The sequence below is a fragment of the Embiotoca jacksoni genome, unplaced genomic scaffold (assembly GCF_022577435.1).
Source record: "Embiotoca jacksoni isolate LCO1_2020_lvr unplaced genomic scaffold, fEmbJac1.0.p SCAF_15, whole genome shotgun sequence".
NCBI classification, from domain to species: Eukaryota; Metazoa; Chordata; class Actinopteri; family Embiotocidae; genus Embiotoca; species Embiotoca jacksoni.
In genome coordinates this window covers 2,749,373-2,767,914 of record NW_027185285.1, presented here as the reverse complement: position 1 = coordinate 2,767,914, position 18,542 = coordinate 2,749,373, and the positions used below count along the sequence as shown (strand labels likewise).

The following is an 18,542-nucleotide window of genomic DNA, read 5'->3' as shown; positions in this document are numbered from 1 at the left end:
TTTCAGATAGAAATGTTATTTTGTTCCACTGCATTCTTTTGACAGCGATAGCTACCAGTTATTGTGCAGATGAAGGCCTTGCATGCAAACTGCATGACCAATTGATGAAATATGTTGCATTTTATAGCATACACTACCAAACTGTATATAAAATAGTTCAAATGAACTTTAAATTTACCTCAACAACACGAATGATACATATTAAGTAATACATCTGTATGATTGCCTTCATTGGACAGGTTGTCATTGCACATAATGAGTACTTTTACTTGTGATACTTGAAGTAGTTCCGCTGCTTTGCTGCTTGGACTTGTTAGTATTACTTCTGTAAAAGACCTGATGTCTTCTACCACCGCTGTGGTCCTAAAGTCGATGAAGGTTAATGGTTATGGTGCATTGACTGCTTTAATATGTTTATGTCTTCTTGGAAGTCAAGAGGGCCTTTCAGCTACTTGTAGATTCCCTGTGAGACTATGGGTTGCAGCGTGCACGAGCCTGCCGCCCGGCCTCGTGGCTGCTGGCCCTTTAAGAGGAGCAGGGGGGGTCGGGGGGGGCGCGCCGCGGAGCATCTTGGCTGCGGTGTTTTTGTCTCCCTGTCAGTGAGCGCTCCTGGGCCGAGGCGGCTGAAAGGATTTCGGGAGGGCAGGTAAGAGCGGAAAAGAAGTTACCTTTCCTCCGTTTTAAAATTGGTCTCGGGCTCCCTTTTGTCAAACTGTGTTTTAAAGCGCGCCATACGAAGCGACCCGACTTCTTTTGTGAAGCGTCGCTCCTGCCCGTTTCTCCGAAGTAACGGGTCCTTTATCCTCCTAAACCGCCCCAGGCTCAGTTATAGCTTTCCTATATATATACATATATACATATATATATATATATATATCTGCCTGATGTTCTGACTAAATAAGTTTAATAATTTAACGTGAGTGTTTCTCTACCTTTAGAGGAATGTATGAGTGAGTCTCATGGTCGCTCCTCCGGTGCGTGTCTTTTTGTTCAGAGCATCATTGGTGGCGAGGAGCGCCGAAAAATCTCGAGCCCACATTAATAATAATAATAATAATAATAATAATAACAGTTCGTAATAATAACATTTCTACAGCAAGTAAAAGTGCGTTTGTCATGCTGAAGGGCGAGATTACACTGGCCTCACATGTCTTTGGGTTTCTTATGGACATTTTCTACACAGCAGCCTATCGCTGTATATTCATCACATAGGGATCTGTTACGTTATTTTTCGTAGAGGGAGGGGAGGGAGGAGGAATGGGGAGGGAGGGAGAGGGGGGGAGGCTCGGAGCCTCAACTTTTGTCTTTGGATTAAAGCAGTTTCAGTGTTGCAGCGGACAACAGTAAAAAAAATATTAAAAAAAAAAACCCTGTCAATTGCTAAACACCGCGTCATTCCCACAACAACAAAAACACGTTTGCGCGTGTTTTCTCGTCGTGGTGAAACTTTTTTCTCGTGTCTGACTCGTGATATGTAGCGACAATCTTTTTAATTTCATCAGAAAGCTGGAAAGCTCAATGAGGACTGCGAAGTCCTCGGGGAGAGGGTGGGTCCCACGCATCCTGCTAGTTTTCATTACTTCCAGATGTTTTTGGTTGCCGCTGCTGGCCCTCAGATTTGCTAGTGTCGCCAGCTGTGGTCACTGAGGACAGTTTTCATGGGAGAGGTGTGATGGAGGTGTGTGTGTGTGTGTGTGTGTGTGTGTGTGTGTGTGCGTGCGCGTGTGTGTGTGTCAGTCAGCTGGACAGGTGAAGTGTAAACAAAAGGAAAACTCCATTTAGCCATATATCTGCTATTTTTTCTGAAAATGCTTGGTAAGCCTAATTAATTTCTCAAACTAATTAGTCAGGCCTCAACAGGTTGAAATGCATAAATACAAGTCTTCCTTTTGAATTTGTAACTGTTCTAATATAGTTCTTAAGAATGTCTATAATTGCATGTGACAGTGTGTCTAATGATATATGTGGCAGACTGTCCACGCTCATCAGTAAACACATCAGTTGTTGCTTTCATGGAGGACATGCAGAACTTGGCAGGATATGGGGGGAGGGAGGGGGAGGGTAGTCATCGGCCTGTTACACTACATCATACAATACACCACTGTCCTGCTGTTGTGTAATGAGTCGCTGCCTGTATTAAATCACCTACCAGCGAATAGTTTGCGGCAGCTGCCTGGCACTCAGATGCTCTCTTGTCTTGTCATTTGTGTGGCTGCGTGGACAGGAGTACGAGTCTGTGGCCATAATTTCTATCATAATATTTAGTTCAAGCTTCATGTTGCAGTTAAACAGCACCACGATTGTACACTCTTTAGAATGATCATGAAGTTAGTACTGCAAACAAACAAAACAAAACAAAAAAAAGGACCATTTTAATCTTTATATTTGTAGATTTTAAACTGCATTAGTTTTAGCTAAGTGGACCAAATAAACCCTCAACGGAATATGTCCTGGTTCATTTGATATCCAGTGCAGGTGAGTGTAATAAAAGGGAAACCTGTCTCTTCTTGGTTTGCATGGGGACCCCCTGGATTCCCATCAGAGACTCGTGGGAGTCCCCCAGACTGCACTTTGAGAATCTATAGTCAGGTTTTTCTGCAGCTGGAGTTTCCTTCAACAGTTTTTTTTTTTTTCTTTCTTTCTTTCGCCGAGCAGGAATGTGATTGTCTCATTACAGTTTTCTGACCCAGGGGTGCTGCGGTGGAATGCAGGGGCTATAAACCCCATTTGCACACTGGGCCACACGCCGGGCATTTAAATGGTTTAGCGCGTCTAATGAAATTACACCCTGAACCTGCACGGGACTGTCTGTCACTGTCTGCTGCAGATTAACTTCTCTGGACAGTTTTACTGCATCGTGAGTGATCTGTTCTGTTTAAGCAATGCACACAGTCGGTCATGTCTTTCATTGTAGACACAGAAGGTTTGCCATACGAGGATCTATGATGTTAATATAGCTTTTTCAGTTTATTTACAAGCAGTCAGATTGTGTTTGTTGTTTTTATTGTGGCCGCATGTGCAGCATTTAAATGAGAAATGAACAGAAATCCAAATAGTTTTCCACAAATTTCAGTCTTCAAAGCAGCCTTTAAATGTACATTTATTTTACAATTTAAGAAGAAGTTTTTGCATTAGAGTTGCATTAGTTTATAAGTTAGGGGTAAACATATGGCCCAGTGCTACTGCACTAATGCCGGCCTGAGACATTAAGTAGGAGTATTAGCCCACTGCTAATACTCCTACTTAACTCTCTTGATTAAGGAAACCAGCGCAGTGATATGTATAAGGAACATATGGTCAAAATCTGGCTTTTAAAGATGGTAATTCATTATCTTCCTAAATTAGCTGACTGATCCCCTTAAATACATTAATCACTCAGAAAAGCCAGATGGACCGCTCAGTCCAGTTTGTTGTAATAGTCCGCGGGGGTGATGTTTTCCTGGCCTGCTTTGTTGTCTTTATGTCCACGGAGCCTTTTGATCAACGGTTCTCACTAAATCAGGAAGTAATCGATAAGATCCCTGAGAGGGAACCATTTAACGACATCGTTATTGCAGTAAGATTACTTCCCCTGGTCCACTGTGCCATCCGCTGTGCACCGACGCACACGCTGACCTGATCTTATAACCCCAACACTGCTCTGACCGGCTCTCCTCCACCCATCTTACTGCTGTCTGGACTTTGTCTTCCTCCCCTCCAGACCCCACAAACCAGAGCAGCACTCTGCTGCTCTGCTCTCCATCAGTCTTAATCCCCACCTCCACAAGTGCTCAGGAATTTTCTCCCAAATGCCTTTTTTTTTCTTTCTTTTTTTTCTTTTTTTCCTTTTTGTCTTATTTTCCGGTGCCGCTCCTTGCCGCTCAGCCCCACCCTTGCTCAGTTTCCTGCTGGAGGTCAGCACAATGACCAATGGCAGACCGGCGGGTGTTTACCCCGCTCCTGTTCCAGGAGTAACGTGAGCTGGCCAGCCCCTCCTTTTTGGTCGTACTCTAGCAGGCACCAGACTGCTCCTGCCCAGCGCCGTCTGCTCCTCCACTCCACCACTCCTTAATGTAAAAAACAGGGGTTTGTTTCTTTGGTTTTTTTTTTTTTTTTTTTTTACTGAAGGGCACAGAGTACTAGAGGTGACAGACATCCCATCGGGTAATGATTTCACCATCCGAGCTTCAAGCCCATATTATTCCAAACCCACATGTCCCACCAGCAGCACGAGAATACTCTGTATAGCCATGTTGATATTAGATCATCTGGCATCTTGACACTTGGTGAAGGCCCTTTCTGTCGAGCAGTGACGTACACCATCGGCCACATCATGCTTGGTGATAAATGGCTGTTGTTGCTTCTACCCATAACGTTCTTCCGGGGAGAGATTTGTTATAATTTTTCTGTGATTTATTATTCATTCAGGACCAGTTGGCTGAATGAAGCCATCTGTTCTGGGGAGTGAGGAGGAAGACAAAGAAGTCTTAGTAGATATATCATCAACCGTGTCTCCTGTTGTGATCTTTCTGTAACATTTAAAACTCTTCTGCACATCTATATTGAGGTCTTTGCGGTCTCTTAGTCTGAGAAAAAACTACAACCTCTGAACAACAATAAGCTTTATTTAGTGAGAGAAAGTGCAGCTTGTGGTCGGGATTCTCTATTTTCAGTCGATTTTTTTTTTCAGAGGAATGCGCAAATGATGGTAATCTTCTAGGCGGTGCCATTCAAGATCATGAGGAAAGGTCCTTTGAAACGTATTTACGCATCGTGAGGAGCGCTCGTAGCCTGATGTTCTTCCTGCATAAACAGCAGCAGACTCATTCGGGTGTCAGCAGCAGGATTTGCAGTGATTCATACTGGTGGAGTCCAACTCTGAGAACAGGCATGTTCTTCTCATTTGAGAAGTTTCCATCTAAAACTCTCAGCAGCATTTATTATTTTATTCTCCCCCCACTCTTGCAGTTTGGCCTTTTCTTTCCTCGCATTCCCACTCCTTCTCTCCCACCCTCCCTCACATACTGTACTATTCCTCCTCTGCTTTCTCCCTCTCCTACCGCTGCTCCCTTTTTTTTTTTATTTTTCTGTCTCGTTTACGCTCTCCTTCTCCTTGTTACTCTTTTTCCTGGGCTGGGAGGAAGTGACTGGGTTGTTTCTGCATCCTCGGGGAATAGAAAGATGAAGCTGCCTTTCCTGTAACCCTTTCTTAATCAGACCTCAAACTACTGTTTTGCAACATCAATTAGCCTGGTATGATGACAGTGGCACACGAACTGACAAAGCCCTGACAGTTTGAGAGCCTTTATGGGCTCAACTGACTTTAAAAAATGCTGCATTTTGTCATGAAGCTGTTGCTAAAAATTTGGCAGACAACTTAAAAATGGCTAAATCTCTTGAATTTCATATCATCTGTGGCCTTACCTGAATAAATCAACATAATAGCTACAGCTGTGTTTTTTGATCAGTGGGAGTCTTCAGGCCTCGGACAGTGTTGGTGTGTTGACGGAGGGGAGGGAGGGTGTGTGTGTGTGGGGTGGGAGGGGGGGTATCAGTGTGTTTTCATCTGTGTTGTGTGGGAGTCAGTGGGAGTTCAGTTTGTCTCCTCTGTAATGTTTGGTATTTGTCTTAGTCAAGTATTTGCCATCTGCGCCAACAAAAGGTTTTAACTGAACGCTGTACATAGTTCATTGTCTTTGGTCCCAATAGTTTGAAAGTAGCTTTTGGCATTGATGTATTCAGTAGAGATGCCTTCATGACATTGGTTTCCTTCGATATCTTTCACAAGTAGCCGCGCAGATAGCCACGTTTGTCAGCTTTGGGGCCTCGGGCTCTTCTCGATCTCGACGTCAGTCACTTAGTTCGAGTCCTGCCTCTTGTATTCCCACTCTCTGTCAGTGTGTGGGTCCTTAACACCACTTCGTCGGCTGTTTGTTTGTTTTGAGGCAATTTTCCCTGCCACACTCTCACACACACATGGTTTCTCTCCATCTCTCTCTCTCTCTCTCTCTCTCTCTCTCTCTCTCTCTCTCTGAGATGCCCCTCCTTGCTTTCTATTAGAACCAGCTGTGGAAATGGGAGCTGAATGAATGGCTCTTTGTGATTTGGCTGTCGTTCCAGTCTAAAAGATCTGTTTCCCCTGCCGCTCCACCCTTTTCGGTATTGGCATGACAACAATATGAAACAATGGACCGAACAACAGCAAGTCTTGTTATGATATAATGCAAAGGTCACCCATCAGTGGGTTTTTTTAGGCTGCGGAGACCTTGAGACAAAATGTCGACTGCACTTCCACGGCAGTCTGAGTCTGAGCTGCCGGAGCCAAAGCATGAGAATCCGCAGACGGCGTCATGCAGCTGATGTGGTGAACACTTGCGCAGTAGTTGGTCTGTGTTGCAGGGAACGCATTACAAGGCTCATGAAATCAGTGTAGCCTCAGGTGATGTGTGCAGGTGATGGCTTTTCCCACCAAACTGGAGTGTGTGTGTGTGTGTGTGTGTGTGTGTGTGTGTGTGTGTGTGTGTGTGTGTGTGTGTGTGTGTGTGTGTGTGTGTGTGTGCGTGTGTGCGTGTGTGCGCGCGCGCGCCACTGGATTTGGAAATGTTAGTCACAGAAGCCAGAAACACAACACATTGCCCAATCACATGGTAGGGAGGCTGCCGCTCCCAGCCTTGAATTGATTAGAGTGCCTTGAACTGGAGCGAGGAATGGGGTGGGGGAAAGACAGCGTTTCCAGAAATCTGGGAGAGCGGCTCTTACACATGGGTCAGGCTTCATCCATGCTGCGCTACAAGGAGGTCAAAGAGCGATGGGCATCTCACGAGGGCATATTGTTTACATCCGGTGTGTCATTCAAAACCACCGGAATGTTTAGGAATGTTTTTTTTCTGGCTTTGCAACCTGTGTTTATAGTATTGCGGTAGCCACTCTTTTGTAACCTGTCATAAGTCTGTTTTTTTATCTCCTTGTCGACAGAGTCGCACACCTTTAATGGGGTTTTACAGACGTCTCCTGATGACTGTTACCCCAGATATCTCCTTTACTTTTATTCAAACTGCAGTCACAAGTAGAGACAGCCAAAGTTCAAGCTCCCTTTATTCCTTTTTCCCACAGGTGCTGACTGTAAGAGGGCAAGAAAAGGAAGGGAGAGCAAGGAGCCTGGGGAGGAGAGATCCCGTCCTCGCAGCGCAAGCAGCTGGTATGAAGCGGAAAATAAATCCTGCTTTTCCTAATTCACAAACCATTCCCAAGCATGAGCAGAATAGCAATCACCAGCGGCTGAGAGTCAGGAAGACTGGAAAAAATCCATAAAGGTCTTCTCTGGGTGGTGGAAAGAGCGGTATTTCTGACTTAGCAATACTGGGATTTAATCCTTTGTAATGGCAATAATAATAAGGTGACTCAATGAATGGAAGCAATGAGTTTGATGAACGTGGGAGAGCTGACCTCGAAATGAAGCCTGGCATTTCAGATTACTGCTCAGGGTGGTCTCAGTCCTCTGACACACCAAAGACACAAGAATGTTTATCTGTGCTGTAAATCAAACCCAGCTCTTAAGCCTCCAGATGCGATGCAAGAGTTTGGTTGTAAATGAATTAACCTGAAGCTTCCCTGCATGTACAAAAACAAACCTTTTGCAAGTGGGGAGGAGGGAAAGGTCGATGAAGCTACAGCATTACGCAATAATTCTCGTGACAACTTACAGGACATACCACAGGCGTGAAATTTGCGCTGGATGACCTGCATCTCACCCCCCGAGGGCTGTCTTAATCTTAATAGTAGGGAATGGTGGGAGAATGCCGTGCGATGTTGACTTACTTTAGTATGGTATGCAGCTGTATCAGGAGGTAGGGGGGCGAGGCATTATTCCTGCATGGGGCTGGCCAGGGAGAGTTGTCTGAAGAATGGCAGCATGAGCGCTGGGAAAGGCGAACACTGGTTTCTGTTCAGATGTCATGTCAAAGGAACTCTGTTTGAGAGCCGAGAGAGAGGGAGGAAGGTCAGCCACTCCACCCCAGCCAATACTCAGACACTCAGGGGAGAACGTACAGTACATACATGCCAACACATCTGAAACAGCCAGTGAGCCACTGCTGGGAAGGCAAAGGGGGAGGCCTGGTGGCGTGGGCGGTTCTTTGAAGGGGTGATGTGTGAGGAAAGGCTCCCAGAGAAGTAATAAGGAAAGAGAGATTTTAAGCAGAGAATGAAGTGAGTTTGAGCACGAAGATTTGGCTTGAAGGAGTAAAAAAACTGCACGAGAGAAACTGAGCGGACAACGTCAGCCCTCGTGTCTGCTGGGCTGGGATGTCGCTAAACTGCAGACTCTAATTATATCTCATCAACTGTCCACTGTCAGGGCTGTCCTCCACCCTCCTGTATACACAGACACGCGCGCGCACACACACACACACACACACACACACACACACACACACACACTCACTCGCGCTGTCTCACTTCTAACCACTCCTCTTCTCTCTGTCCTGCTCATACTTTCTCACACATGTAGTTAGACTGCACTGTTCAACATGCAGCACATAATCAGTCAAACACTTTCCCTGGAGATAAACAGACACTCAGACTGTAAGACGAAGGCATGGCGCCAAAATTCTTCTTTCTTTTTATGTTTCTTGATATTTTCTGAGATTTAGTAAAAACATTTTTATCTGTGACAAGTACCTTTTTTTTTTTTCCACATTTCATCTTTTTTTCCCTACAATCTCCAATGTTTAGCATTTATATATAACACTGACTTAAAGTTTATATCCCGGACGTCTGATAAATTCCTCATGCATAAGCTGAAAGATAGTTGGCTCAGCGTTGACGCTCTATTAAATTTAGTTTACCCGTGTGATTCTTTTTTCCCACCATGGGGTGAGGAGTGCTTTAATGTTTGCCATTGTTAAAATAGGACCGTACGTGCAGGCGCACACAGTATTTCCATGGCTCAAAATGTGTGGGTCAATCTTGGTACGAAAGGGTGATGAAAGCGTGCAGATAAGGGGAATCACAAAGAGAAATTAAACTGACTACAGCACTTCAAAAATACCAAGTCAATTTAGTCAGTGTTTCCAAGTGCCCTACTTTTCACGAACGAGAAAGCACGGACTAGGGTCACAAGATAGAGAGAGAGAGAGAGAGAGGAGAGAGAGAGGGAAGAGAGAGGGAAGAGGGGGGAAAGAGAGGGAAGATAGGTCAGAGAGAGCGGAGAGAGGGGAGAGAGAAGAGAGAGAGAAGGCTTCATTTAGAGAAGAGGTTCTCAGAAAAAGACATGAAAACAGCCTTAAACTGAAACAAATTGAGTATGCCCCAAGAAACAAAGTGGAGGTTTTCAGTACAAACTTCTGATCTGAACTCCTTAAAGCCACAGTACTCTAATGATATTTGGCTGGGTAATGCTGTGGATGGATTAAATATTGCATCCCTAGTTCCCACAAAGTGATGACCTAGAAAGTTAATCTTTTCCAAGCAGAAACCAACTCCGAGCTATTGGCATTGGGGGCCTCTGCGTTGTTGCTGGCAGTGCGTTGCTTTGTGTGGGAGGAAAATGCCCAATCTTTTGTTTGTAAAGAGTCAAATTGCAGTACCTTCGGAATAAGAAATCCACTGAAGTAAGTTCTCATCAATTCACTGTGTTTACTGTGTTAAAGTAATAGACAAGTCAGTGCGGAGGGAAGGAGAGAGAGAAAGAATGACCAGCTCAAACCTCCTGGTCGTCAGCTGACGTGGAGAGTGGGGAGAAAGGAGCAGAAAAACAAAAAGAAAGGACAAATAGAGAAGAGAAAGTGAGGGAGGGAATGAAGAGAGGGTGTCTGTAAACCCTAAATTGAGAGGCGAAGTTAGTGTGCGCGCAGAGATGATTCCTAATAAGGTTGCAACTGGCAAATCTCTGTCCTGGAATTAGCTGCCAGGAAACTTTCCCCTGTAACTCCACTTCTCTGAGTGCTATGAACAGACACAAACACACAATAGACTGTGACCTACTACGCTGCGAAAAATGAACGGTGAAAGTTAGGGATGGTGGTAGGAAGGTGACGTAAACAAGGAAACAGTAAAACTATTTCTGACCATCAGATAAAAAAAAAATTACACGGTCATAAATAGCAGTAGTTTATGGTGGATAATCAAACCATTTGCAGAGAAGGACTCACTCTTTAAAGACACTGCACTTGTTAGGTTTCTGTTGGGCAAAGACAACTGTGTATTCTTGCACTAACTCCATCTTGTGATCACTGCAATAAAAGCGATTTCTGTTCTTTTGGAAAATATTTAGTATAATCTGAACTCGTTTGTCGCCCCACAGGTGAGAGTTTGTGTGTGACTGTTTGGAAAGCAGCCGCAGGCTCACGATGGCTCAGGTGCTGCACATGGACCCCGGCTTCCCAGGTACAGCTTTTGTTTATTATTACTGATAATAATCACCATAAGTTTCATTTTGTTTGTTAGAATTTAAACTGTCACACAACTTGCATGCAGTTTAGCAATAATGTTGAGTAATATATTTTCAACTCTTATTAGGTTAGGGTATAGCGAAGCTCACCACTCCACTTTGTACCTAATTTGGTGATTGTTTCAGAGTACGTATATAAATACACAGTAGCTCCGAGCTGATGCTGTTTTCTAAAGTCTGAGCCCAAGATTAGACGCAGATTTCCGTTTGTTTAAAGTTGATTTCCTTCCCCCGCAGGGAAACTCAACCCGCCTGCTCCCCCTTCCCTGCACGCCAAAGAAAAAGAGGCGCCCTACTCAGTGGAGACCCCCTATGGCTACCGTCTGGACCTAGACTTCCTCAAATATGTTAACGACATAGAGAAGGGGAATACTATCAAGAAGGTGCCCATCCAACGCCGGCCGCGCTACGGCTCCCTGCCTCGTGGCTATGGCTACGCCGGCTCCTGGTGGACCTCCACCGAGTCTCTGTGCTCCAACACCAGCATGGACAGCCGACATTCCTCCTTTTCCTACTGCGCCCCAGGCTACCACACATCGCAGAGGCCCAGCTTCAGTACTGCCCGGGTGGAGAAGACCCTGTTAGACGCTCGCAGGAAGCTGGAGGAGGAGAAAGAGGGGCGGAGATTCTCCAACCTGGGGAGCATGCACAGCAGCGTCGCGGGCTCGAACACCTCCCTCAGCAGTGCACACAGCTTCAACCGGGCACAGGGTGGAGGTGGATCCTTCACCCCCATGAGCTCTGGCCTGTCCACCCCAGTGACTCCAACCCCAGCCCACTTACAATATGTCAGGGAGCAGATGGCTGCAGCCCTGAGAAAGATAAAGGAGCTGGAGGAGCAGGTGAAGACCATCCCTGTGCTCCAGGTTAAAATCTCTGTGCTGCAGGAGGAGAAGCGGCAGCTCAGCGTCCAGCTGAAGAGCCAGAAGTTCCTGGGCCACTCTTTGGGTTTCAACCGAGGTCGTCCCCGAGGGGAGCTCTACATCGACATCCCTGAGGAAGAGGCGAGCAATGGAGCTAAGAGCAGCAGCAAGCCAGCAGGGCCACTGTCTCCCACCACACCTGAGGGCTACAAGCAAGACTCAGGGTGTGAGATTGAGGACACAGTGATTGTGGGCGGAGCACGGCCAGATGCAAAGCGGGAAGTGCGCACCATCGGAGTCGGACCAGAGGACTCGAAGGCCAGTCGTGAGGTGGGAGTCTGGGTTCGGGAGAAGGATCTGGGCCTGCTGCCTGAGACAGAGGCTCTCAAAGATCACGTGGGGCAGCTTGAGGGCCAACTAAAGAGGACAATGCAGGAGCTACAGACTGCACAGCAACAGGTTGCAACAGTCCCGAAGGTCCCACAGGCAGAGCATCCAGTCATGGCTACCAGCGTGGGCTGGCAGGAGCCACAAGGCTGCAGCCTGCACACTCTCGTCAGCTTCACCCAGCAGCCACAACAGAGGGATCAGAGAACTGTGGGAATCCAGGTGTACACACTGGAGCATCCGACTGTGGTGGAGGTGGGCACGCTGCTCCGAGCAGAGACCTGCAGCGCCCCCTCCCCTCAACCAGCTGCTGAAGTCAAGGAGGGCCCCCACAGAGGACAAACTGAGGGTCTGAGTTCAGAAGGTAGTGAAGGACCAAGGACACACTGAGTTACCTGTTTGCGTACCTTTACCAAAACAGCCTAATGCAGTTCAATGCAAGAGCACTTTGCAAAACTTATAATGTTCAGTATTTGTTGACCGTAAAGTTTTGGGATTTGACACCCTCACATTTAAATTAGGAACGTACAAAACATGAGAAACACCTCTCAATATAAATTCTAATACGACACAACTACCGACTGCAGCCTGAAAAAAAAACCACATAGCTGAATCGGCACTTGTCTAAAAAATACATTTTAAAATTAAAAGCCAGGATTTATTGCTTTAATATTGTTTTGGATTGCATCAGATTGTTTTTAACTTCACATTTAGTTCATTGTTTCCCTCTTTAAGATATTTGATCAGTTATTAAGGTTAAAACTTCTTCTTTCTGTCTCTCAGAGGGTCCGGTTGAGTTGCCAATTGCAGTCAGCTCCAAGCAGGTACGCGACGTCCTGAAGAGCGAGTTGTCCACCTCGGTACCTATAGCTAACCCTGCCGTCGTTGTAGCATCCGGTGAGCAGATCGGTTTGGTGCAATCTAAAGAAAAGGAGACACACCAGCACACAACCAATGAGTCTATCCCGTCAGAAGAAGCCTCATCTAAAACGGGTACGTAGATTAAACTCCTTAACATGAATGCTGACGTGTTCTAACCACATTATATTTCCACAGTATTTATGATCGCTGGTATCTTTTGTAGCCTCATCTCCTCAGTCTTCTCTGAGATCCATTATGAAGCGGAAAGCAGAAGGTCAACCAGGATCTCCCTCAACAAAGAAAAACCTACAGTTTATTGGAGTCAATGGAGGGTGAGTGTCAGTCACCGTGGACCAGAGTAAAAGAAAAAATTGAAAGAGTAGAAATTACGTTGTATTCTCTGCTTAGGTACATTGATAAAATGAGCAAAAGTTGCAAAGACTCCGATCTGTTTAACAGTGAACGATGTTCTTGTTTTACAGCTATGAGTCCTCATCATCAGAAGACAGCAGCAGCGAGAGCTCAGACGAGGGGAGCGACTCTAGTGAATATCACGAAGCCAGAGAAAAACTGCCCGAGTCCTCAGTCCAGCACCAGCAGATAATCCACAACAAGGCTTCCCAGCCACAAGAAAACACCAGCGTACCTCAGCAAACTGCCGTCAAACTACCAGCTGTCATTCCAGACTCGCAGCAGAGTCCCAGCCAGTCTGCAGCGGCAGACACAAGACTGTCAGACAAAGCTCCCCAGTCAGCAGCGACAGACACTGTCGTGCAAAAATGTGCCTCACAGCCACCAGCGTCAGACTCAACCACAACTCCCTCGTGCCCAGCTAATGATTCTGCCTCTAAAGACACTGTCGACGAGTCGTCAGAAAAACACACCGTCACCCAGGAGATCACGTTCACGTCATCAAGCACTGAATCCCCTCCGGAGCAAAACTCCATTAAGTCTACCTGTTCTTCATCGGCGTGTGTCACTAAAACCGCTGAGATCACCGAGCTGCAGCTCGCCGTCCAGTCGGAAACACCTGTCCCCTCCAGCCAGTCGGACTCCAACCCAGCGGCTGAAAGCATCGCAAATGACACTGCCACAGCATCTTCCAAGCAAGTCAGGTAAATGTTTATGTAGTCGACAGACAGTCTGTCTACGTAGAATGAAAATGTGAATGAGCAGCAGTGATGGGTGTTGTCTTCTTGTCTGTTGCAGACTGGAGCTGAGCGACAGCCAGATGTCAGCTTTGTATGCCCTGCAGAAAGCCCTGGGGCAACCCAACGCCTTCAGCCAACAAGGAGCAGTACGTATTGAATCTAATTCACTTTATTTAACCGGGTCGATCCACTCTCTATCACTTTCTGGGAAACATCGAGAAGGTCCTCTTTTAAAAGCAATCACGTTGACAGCTGCAAGCAAGACACAAGCGAACACGTGAAAACACAGCTCCGAGCAAACAGTGCACAGATTTTCCGGACATGAGGGACACTGTTGACTCTAACGAAAGATTGCAGGCTTTTATTATGTCATGTTTTGGGTTTTAGATTTTCATCTTGCAATCCATAATGTTGTTTTTTTTTCATCTTTAAGGGACTTATATACTCCTTTTTTTCACATTTATTTCATAATTTTTGCAAGCACTAGAAGCACAGTCTTCACACTTATTGTGTGTTTCTTCAGAGCTTTCCCTTACAAGAAACCCTTTTCCCATTGTTACTCTGAGATGTGCTCTTGCATTTCTCCAGCAGTCTCTCAAGTGTTTGTTTGCCTTAATTGTTTGTTTACCTCATTGTGTCTGATCTCAGAGGGCAGCCTACACTACTGTGCTGCAGGAGTGGCTACGTGTGTCCTGTCACAAAGCGGCCAACACAGCTGTTGTCAAGGCCTACATGGACACCTTCGCCTCAGTCTCCCCCCAGCTGCTGGAGTTTGTGATCAACATGGCGGACGGCAACGGGAACACGGCGCTTCACTACACCGTTTCCCACTCCAACTTCCCTGTGGTGAAACTTCTCCTAGACACTGGTGAGCAGATCACACAAGACACGTGTCAAGATTGTTTCATAAAAACTTAAATTCTCAGACATTGAGCTATGTCAAATTTTTGTTTTTTGTTTTCCTGAAACAAAATCCTATATTTAATATGGAGGATTTAATATGAACGAGTAACCCACAACATCTTGCCTTGAAAGGTACAGTTAAGAAATGATGAAGTCATTTTAACTTATTAACGAGTTCTAATTAAGAGCAGAACAAGTGATTTTGTTCTGCCTACGATGTCATTTCCAATATCAATCTGTGTCTCACATCCTCCTGAGATTGTCTCATACATGTGACACATTCCTGTCATTGTCTGCGCTGCCGTTGTATCACCTGTCACACTGATGGCCTCTACACCTGACAGGCCTGTGTAACGCTGACAAGCAGAACAAGGCGGGCTACACGGCCATCATGCTGACGGCTCTGGCTGCCTTCCACTCTGACAGTGACCTTCAAACTGTCCTGCAGCTGCTTCGCACCGGGGACGTCAACGCCAAGGCCAGCCAGGTGCGCCCTCTACTGCCCGTTAGGTTTTACTGCATCACCAAATGCAACAAAATTCATGTCACAGAACAAACCGCTTTACAGGAGCTTTTCAGAACTGCGCTCACTCATGTGTCCCATGATTCTGACACCGAAGCGTGTACACAAGTTCAGAAAGATCACAGTAGATATTTTGTATAATGTGTGTCCGTAGGCCGGACAGACGGCCCTGATGTTAGCAGTCAGCCACGGCAGAGGGGACATGGTGCGGGCGCTGCTGTCCTGTGGGGCACAAGTCAACATCCGTGACGACGACGGCTCCACGGCGCTCATGTGTGCGTGCGAACACGGTCATGTGGACATTGTGCGTCAGCTACTGTCCGTGCCAGGCTGTGATGCCACTCTCACAGATAATGTAAGCAGCTCTACTTTTTTTCTTATCATGACAAGTCCTGAGCGCGCGCTCACACACACACACACACACACACACACACACACACACACACACACACACACACACACACACACACACACACACACACACACACACCATCTCACCATCTCACCATCTCACCATTAGCATGTCATCGTGTCATGCAGGATGGCAGCACTGCTCTGTCCATTGCCCTGGAGGCCAGTCAGAACGACATCGCCGTGCTTCTGTACGCTCACCTCAACTTTGCGAAGCCTCCTTCTCCCGTGAGTATTTAAACACTCGCTTTGACCACAGAGAAGAGATTACCGACTCGTTTCTTCCGCAGCTTTTTCAAAAAGGATTTGATTGTTAAGCGGAGGAGGTTATTCTGGCAAATGTAGGAGGAAGTGTAAGAGGTAGATAAAATGGCAAATCTATAAGGAGTATCTCCTGGAAAAGACAAAACGTCAAAAATGTGATGCTGTGTTTTGTGATAAAGGTGTAAAAGTACCTGAACTTGAGATGTTATTTTTCCCTCCTGCTTTGAACGTAACACGACAGAATGTGTATTTGTTTTGTAACCAACCTCCTAAACACACTAAAGCTCCTGAACTAAATCAAACTTGAATACCTTTTCTTTTCTTCCTCTAGGTTTCACCGAAGTCTCCTCTCTTGGGTTCCTCCCCTCCTGCTGCTGAACCAAAATAAACCTTCACTCCTGCAGCTCACGGGAGCCACACAGCTATTCCACAGATGTTTATTCATCCATGTGACCAAGAGAAACATTGACTTTGTTTGTGTTTGTTTTCACCCTGAATAATTTAAGTATGTCGTAATGTGCAGATAATTACAGGACAGCTTGCACCATTGTTATCCATTGCTTTTTCTACACGGTTTATCTTGATGGCGGTTGAAAACATGGATCTCTAGTGTGGTACAATCTAAAAACTGAACATGCAATGGCTGCGCATACATCAGTGTAGTCTTTCAAGAATCCACTTGTCAGCACTGTTTTTAAGTGGCACTTGTGGCCAAATTTTCATTATACAGTTAATTGTTATACACTTGTTGTTTTATTCCATATCAGCCTCTTATTAGCTGCATAATAGAGCAACGTGTTTTCATTGTAAGGTGTACAATAGCTGTTACACAGTAGCATCATTATGTGTGACCATCACAGTCCTTTGGAATAACAAAAGCCAGCCCTCTCATGGATAAGTGTCCTTGCATCAACTAGCTCATTGGTGCTACAAAATGTAATACAGAAGACACCACTTCAACACTATTTATACACAAGATTTATTTACTCGAGAGTATTTTTGATATTGATTTTTTTTATTCTGACTTAATTCAGGACCTGTGAGGATTACGGTTTTATTTCCCAGGTAATGGTCGGCCTATCACACCTTTTTTTAACCAGAAGACAAACATTAAGTTTGCGTGTCGACCACATTTCCCCCAAATTAAACCCAAAGTTCTGTGACACTGTATTGTGGCAATATTAACAGAGGCCGAGTGTCAGTGTGAAGGAGGTAAGAGGTCAGCGTTATTCTCTGAAGGCCACGGTACTATGGTCTTTCTCTTTTTCTACATGAAGGTCTTTTGGATGGTTGAAAGGAAAGATTAGAGTATATCTATGTTTGTAATGTTCTGTGCTTATCAGATTTAACAAGACTAAAAGAAGATTTGATTTGTTAAGATTTGTCAGGGAACTAGAAAGTGAGTGATTTGGGTCTCAAAAGGATAGGCCATGTAAGATATGAATATTAGAATAATATATGTCAATATAAACTGGTAATTATTATGCCTAAAATCTTAACTCCTTGAACAAAAAGAGCATAGGCTGTTAATGTCAAAAATTTCTAATACTTTTTAAAGATGTTTTCAAAATTTTCATATTCACTTTTTGAGCAATTACATTTTTGTAAACTTTCAATTTTTTTAATTTAAGTATCTATCTTTTTATACATTTAGAGTTTTTAACTCACACCGGCTTTATGTAATCGCACAGCTCTGTAGTTTACGTTTTTTGATGGTTTGTGTAAAATTCTAGATTGTGTGTCTCCTCTTCTAGTTTGTGCATTTTGTAAAACAATGAATTAATAAATGTGGACCACATATTTCTCTTGCATTCATTCAGGATTGCTTTTGTTGACCCCGAGGTTGCCATTAGTGATGAAACAAGGTAAAAGTCAGTTTGCATGAGCTAAGACACCAAATTGGAGGGTGGGGTGTTCTTCAAGGGGAAAAACACATACTAAAAGACTTTTAGTTTTTTTCTGTTGTATCCTCCTCTTGTGTTCACAGGCTTGAGGATGCATCTTTTACAGCAGTGTATGTTAGAGAAGGTCCACTAGAGGGCATCCAACCAATAACAGTTGAGTAAGTTTTCCTTCAATCTACAATCAATTTTTTTTATGTTAAAAAAACACAAGCACGTTTAATAATTTAGTGATGCATTTTATTTAATACTTACATTTTAAGTCAGTGTCATTGATTTCAAACTATGCAAAATTATAAAAATGAGAGAATTCTATCCCATAATATTGCCACAAAAAAAAAAAAAAATCGAACTTAATATTCTTTTGTTTGCCTATTAGAAATCTTTGGTCTGTAATATTCAATGTTGAAATCTCACCATTTACATGATGGTTTCTTGGAAATATTCCTATACTACTCCCACAATAAATGCTATATGCAGAAAACATAAAATTAATAATGTGATAGCATATTAATGGTTGACTTTGACATACACTTCGATAATATAATAAGAATAAAACACTCGACATGGCTGGTTGAAATAGATGTTAAATCTAAAACATGAAGGTCTTTCTCTGAGGATGAATTTAGCTGGAGGACCTGATGCAGGGGACGATCTATGATGATACTCACCTGGTACAGTTAACTCTGTCAGCCATTCAGGGGATAAAACCTTCAAGAAAGGGCAAAGGAGATATAGCTGCTCTAATACTATATTACTACAGAGTCTATAAACAAACACTGATACATGCCAGTGCATGTACGGTGTGGGCCTTAAGTAGCCACCTCCTCTTCATTCATCTGCTCAAGA

At 44.7% G+C, this 18,542-nt stretch overlaps 1 protein-coding gene across 1 annotated transcript; it reads left to right on the top strand.

Moving 5' to 3' along the window:
- Nucleotides 1–574: 574 nt before the first annotated feature.
- Nucleotides 575–17,603, top strand: kank2 (KN motif and ankyrin repeat domains 2). The gene is made up of 13 exons (XM_069148809.1): nucleotides 575–646; nucleotides 7,093–7,177; nucleotides 10,283–10,365; nucleotides 10,667–12,043; nucleotides 12,463–12,672; nucleotides 12,764–12,872; nucleotides 13,023–13,655; nucleotides 13,750–13,837; nucleotides 14,340–14,559; nucleotides 14,939–15,081; nucleotides 15,272–15,472; nucleotides 15,658–15,756; nucleotides 16,124–17,603. The coding sequence occupies exons 3-13, from the start codon at nucleotides 10,329–10,331 to the stop codon at nucleotides 16,178–16,180; spliced, it is 3,174 nt and encodes a 1,057-aa protein (XP_069004910.1). The 5' UTR covers nucleotides 575–646; nucleotides 7,093–7,177; nucleotides 10,283–10,328; the 3' UTR covers nucleotides 16,181–17,603.
- The last annotated feature ends 939 nt before the right edge of the window (nucleotides 17,604–18,542 follow it).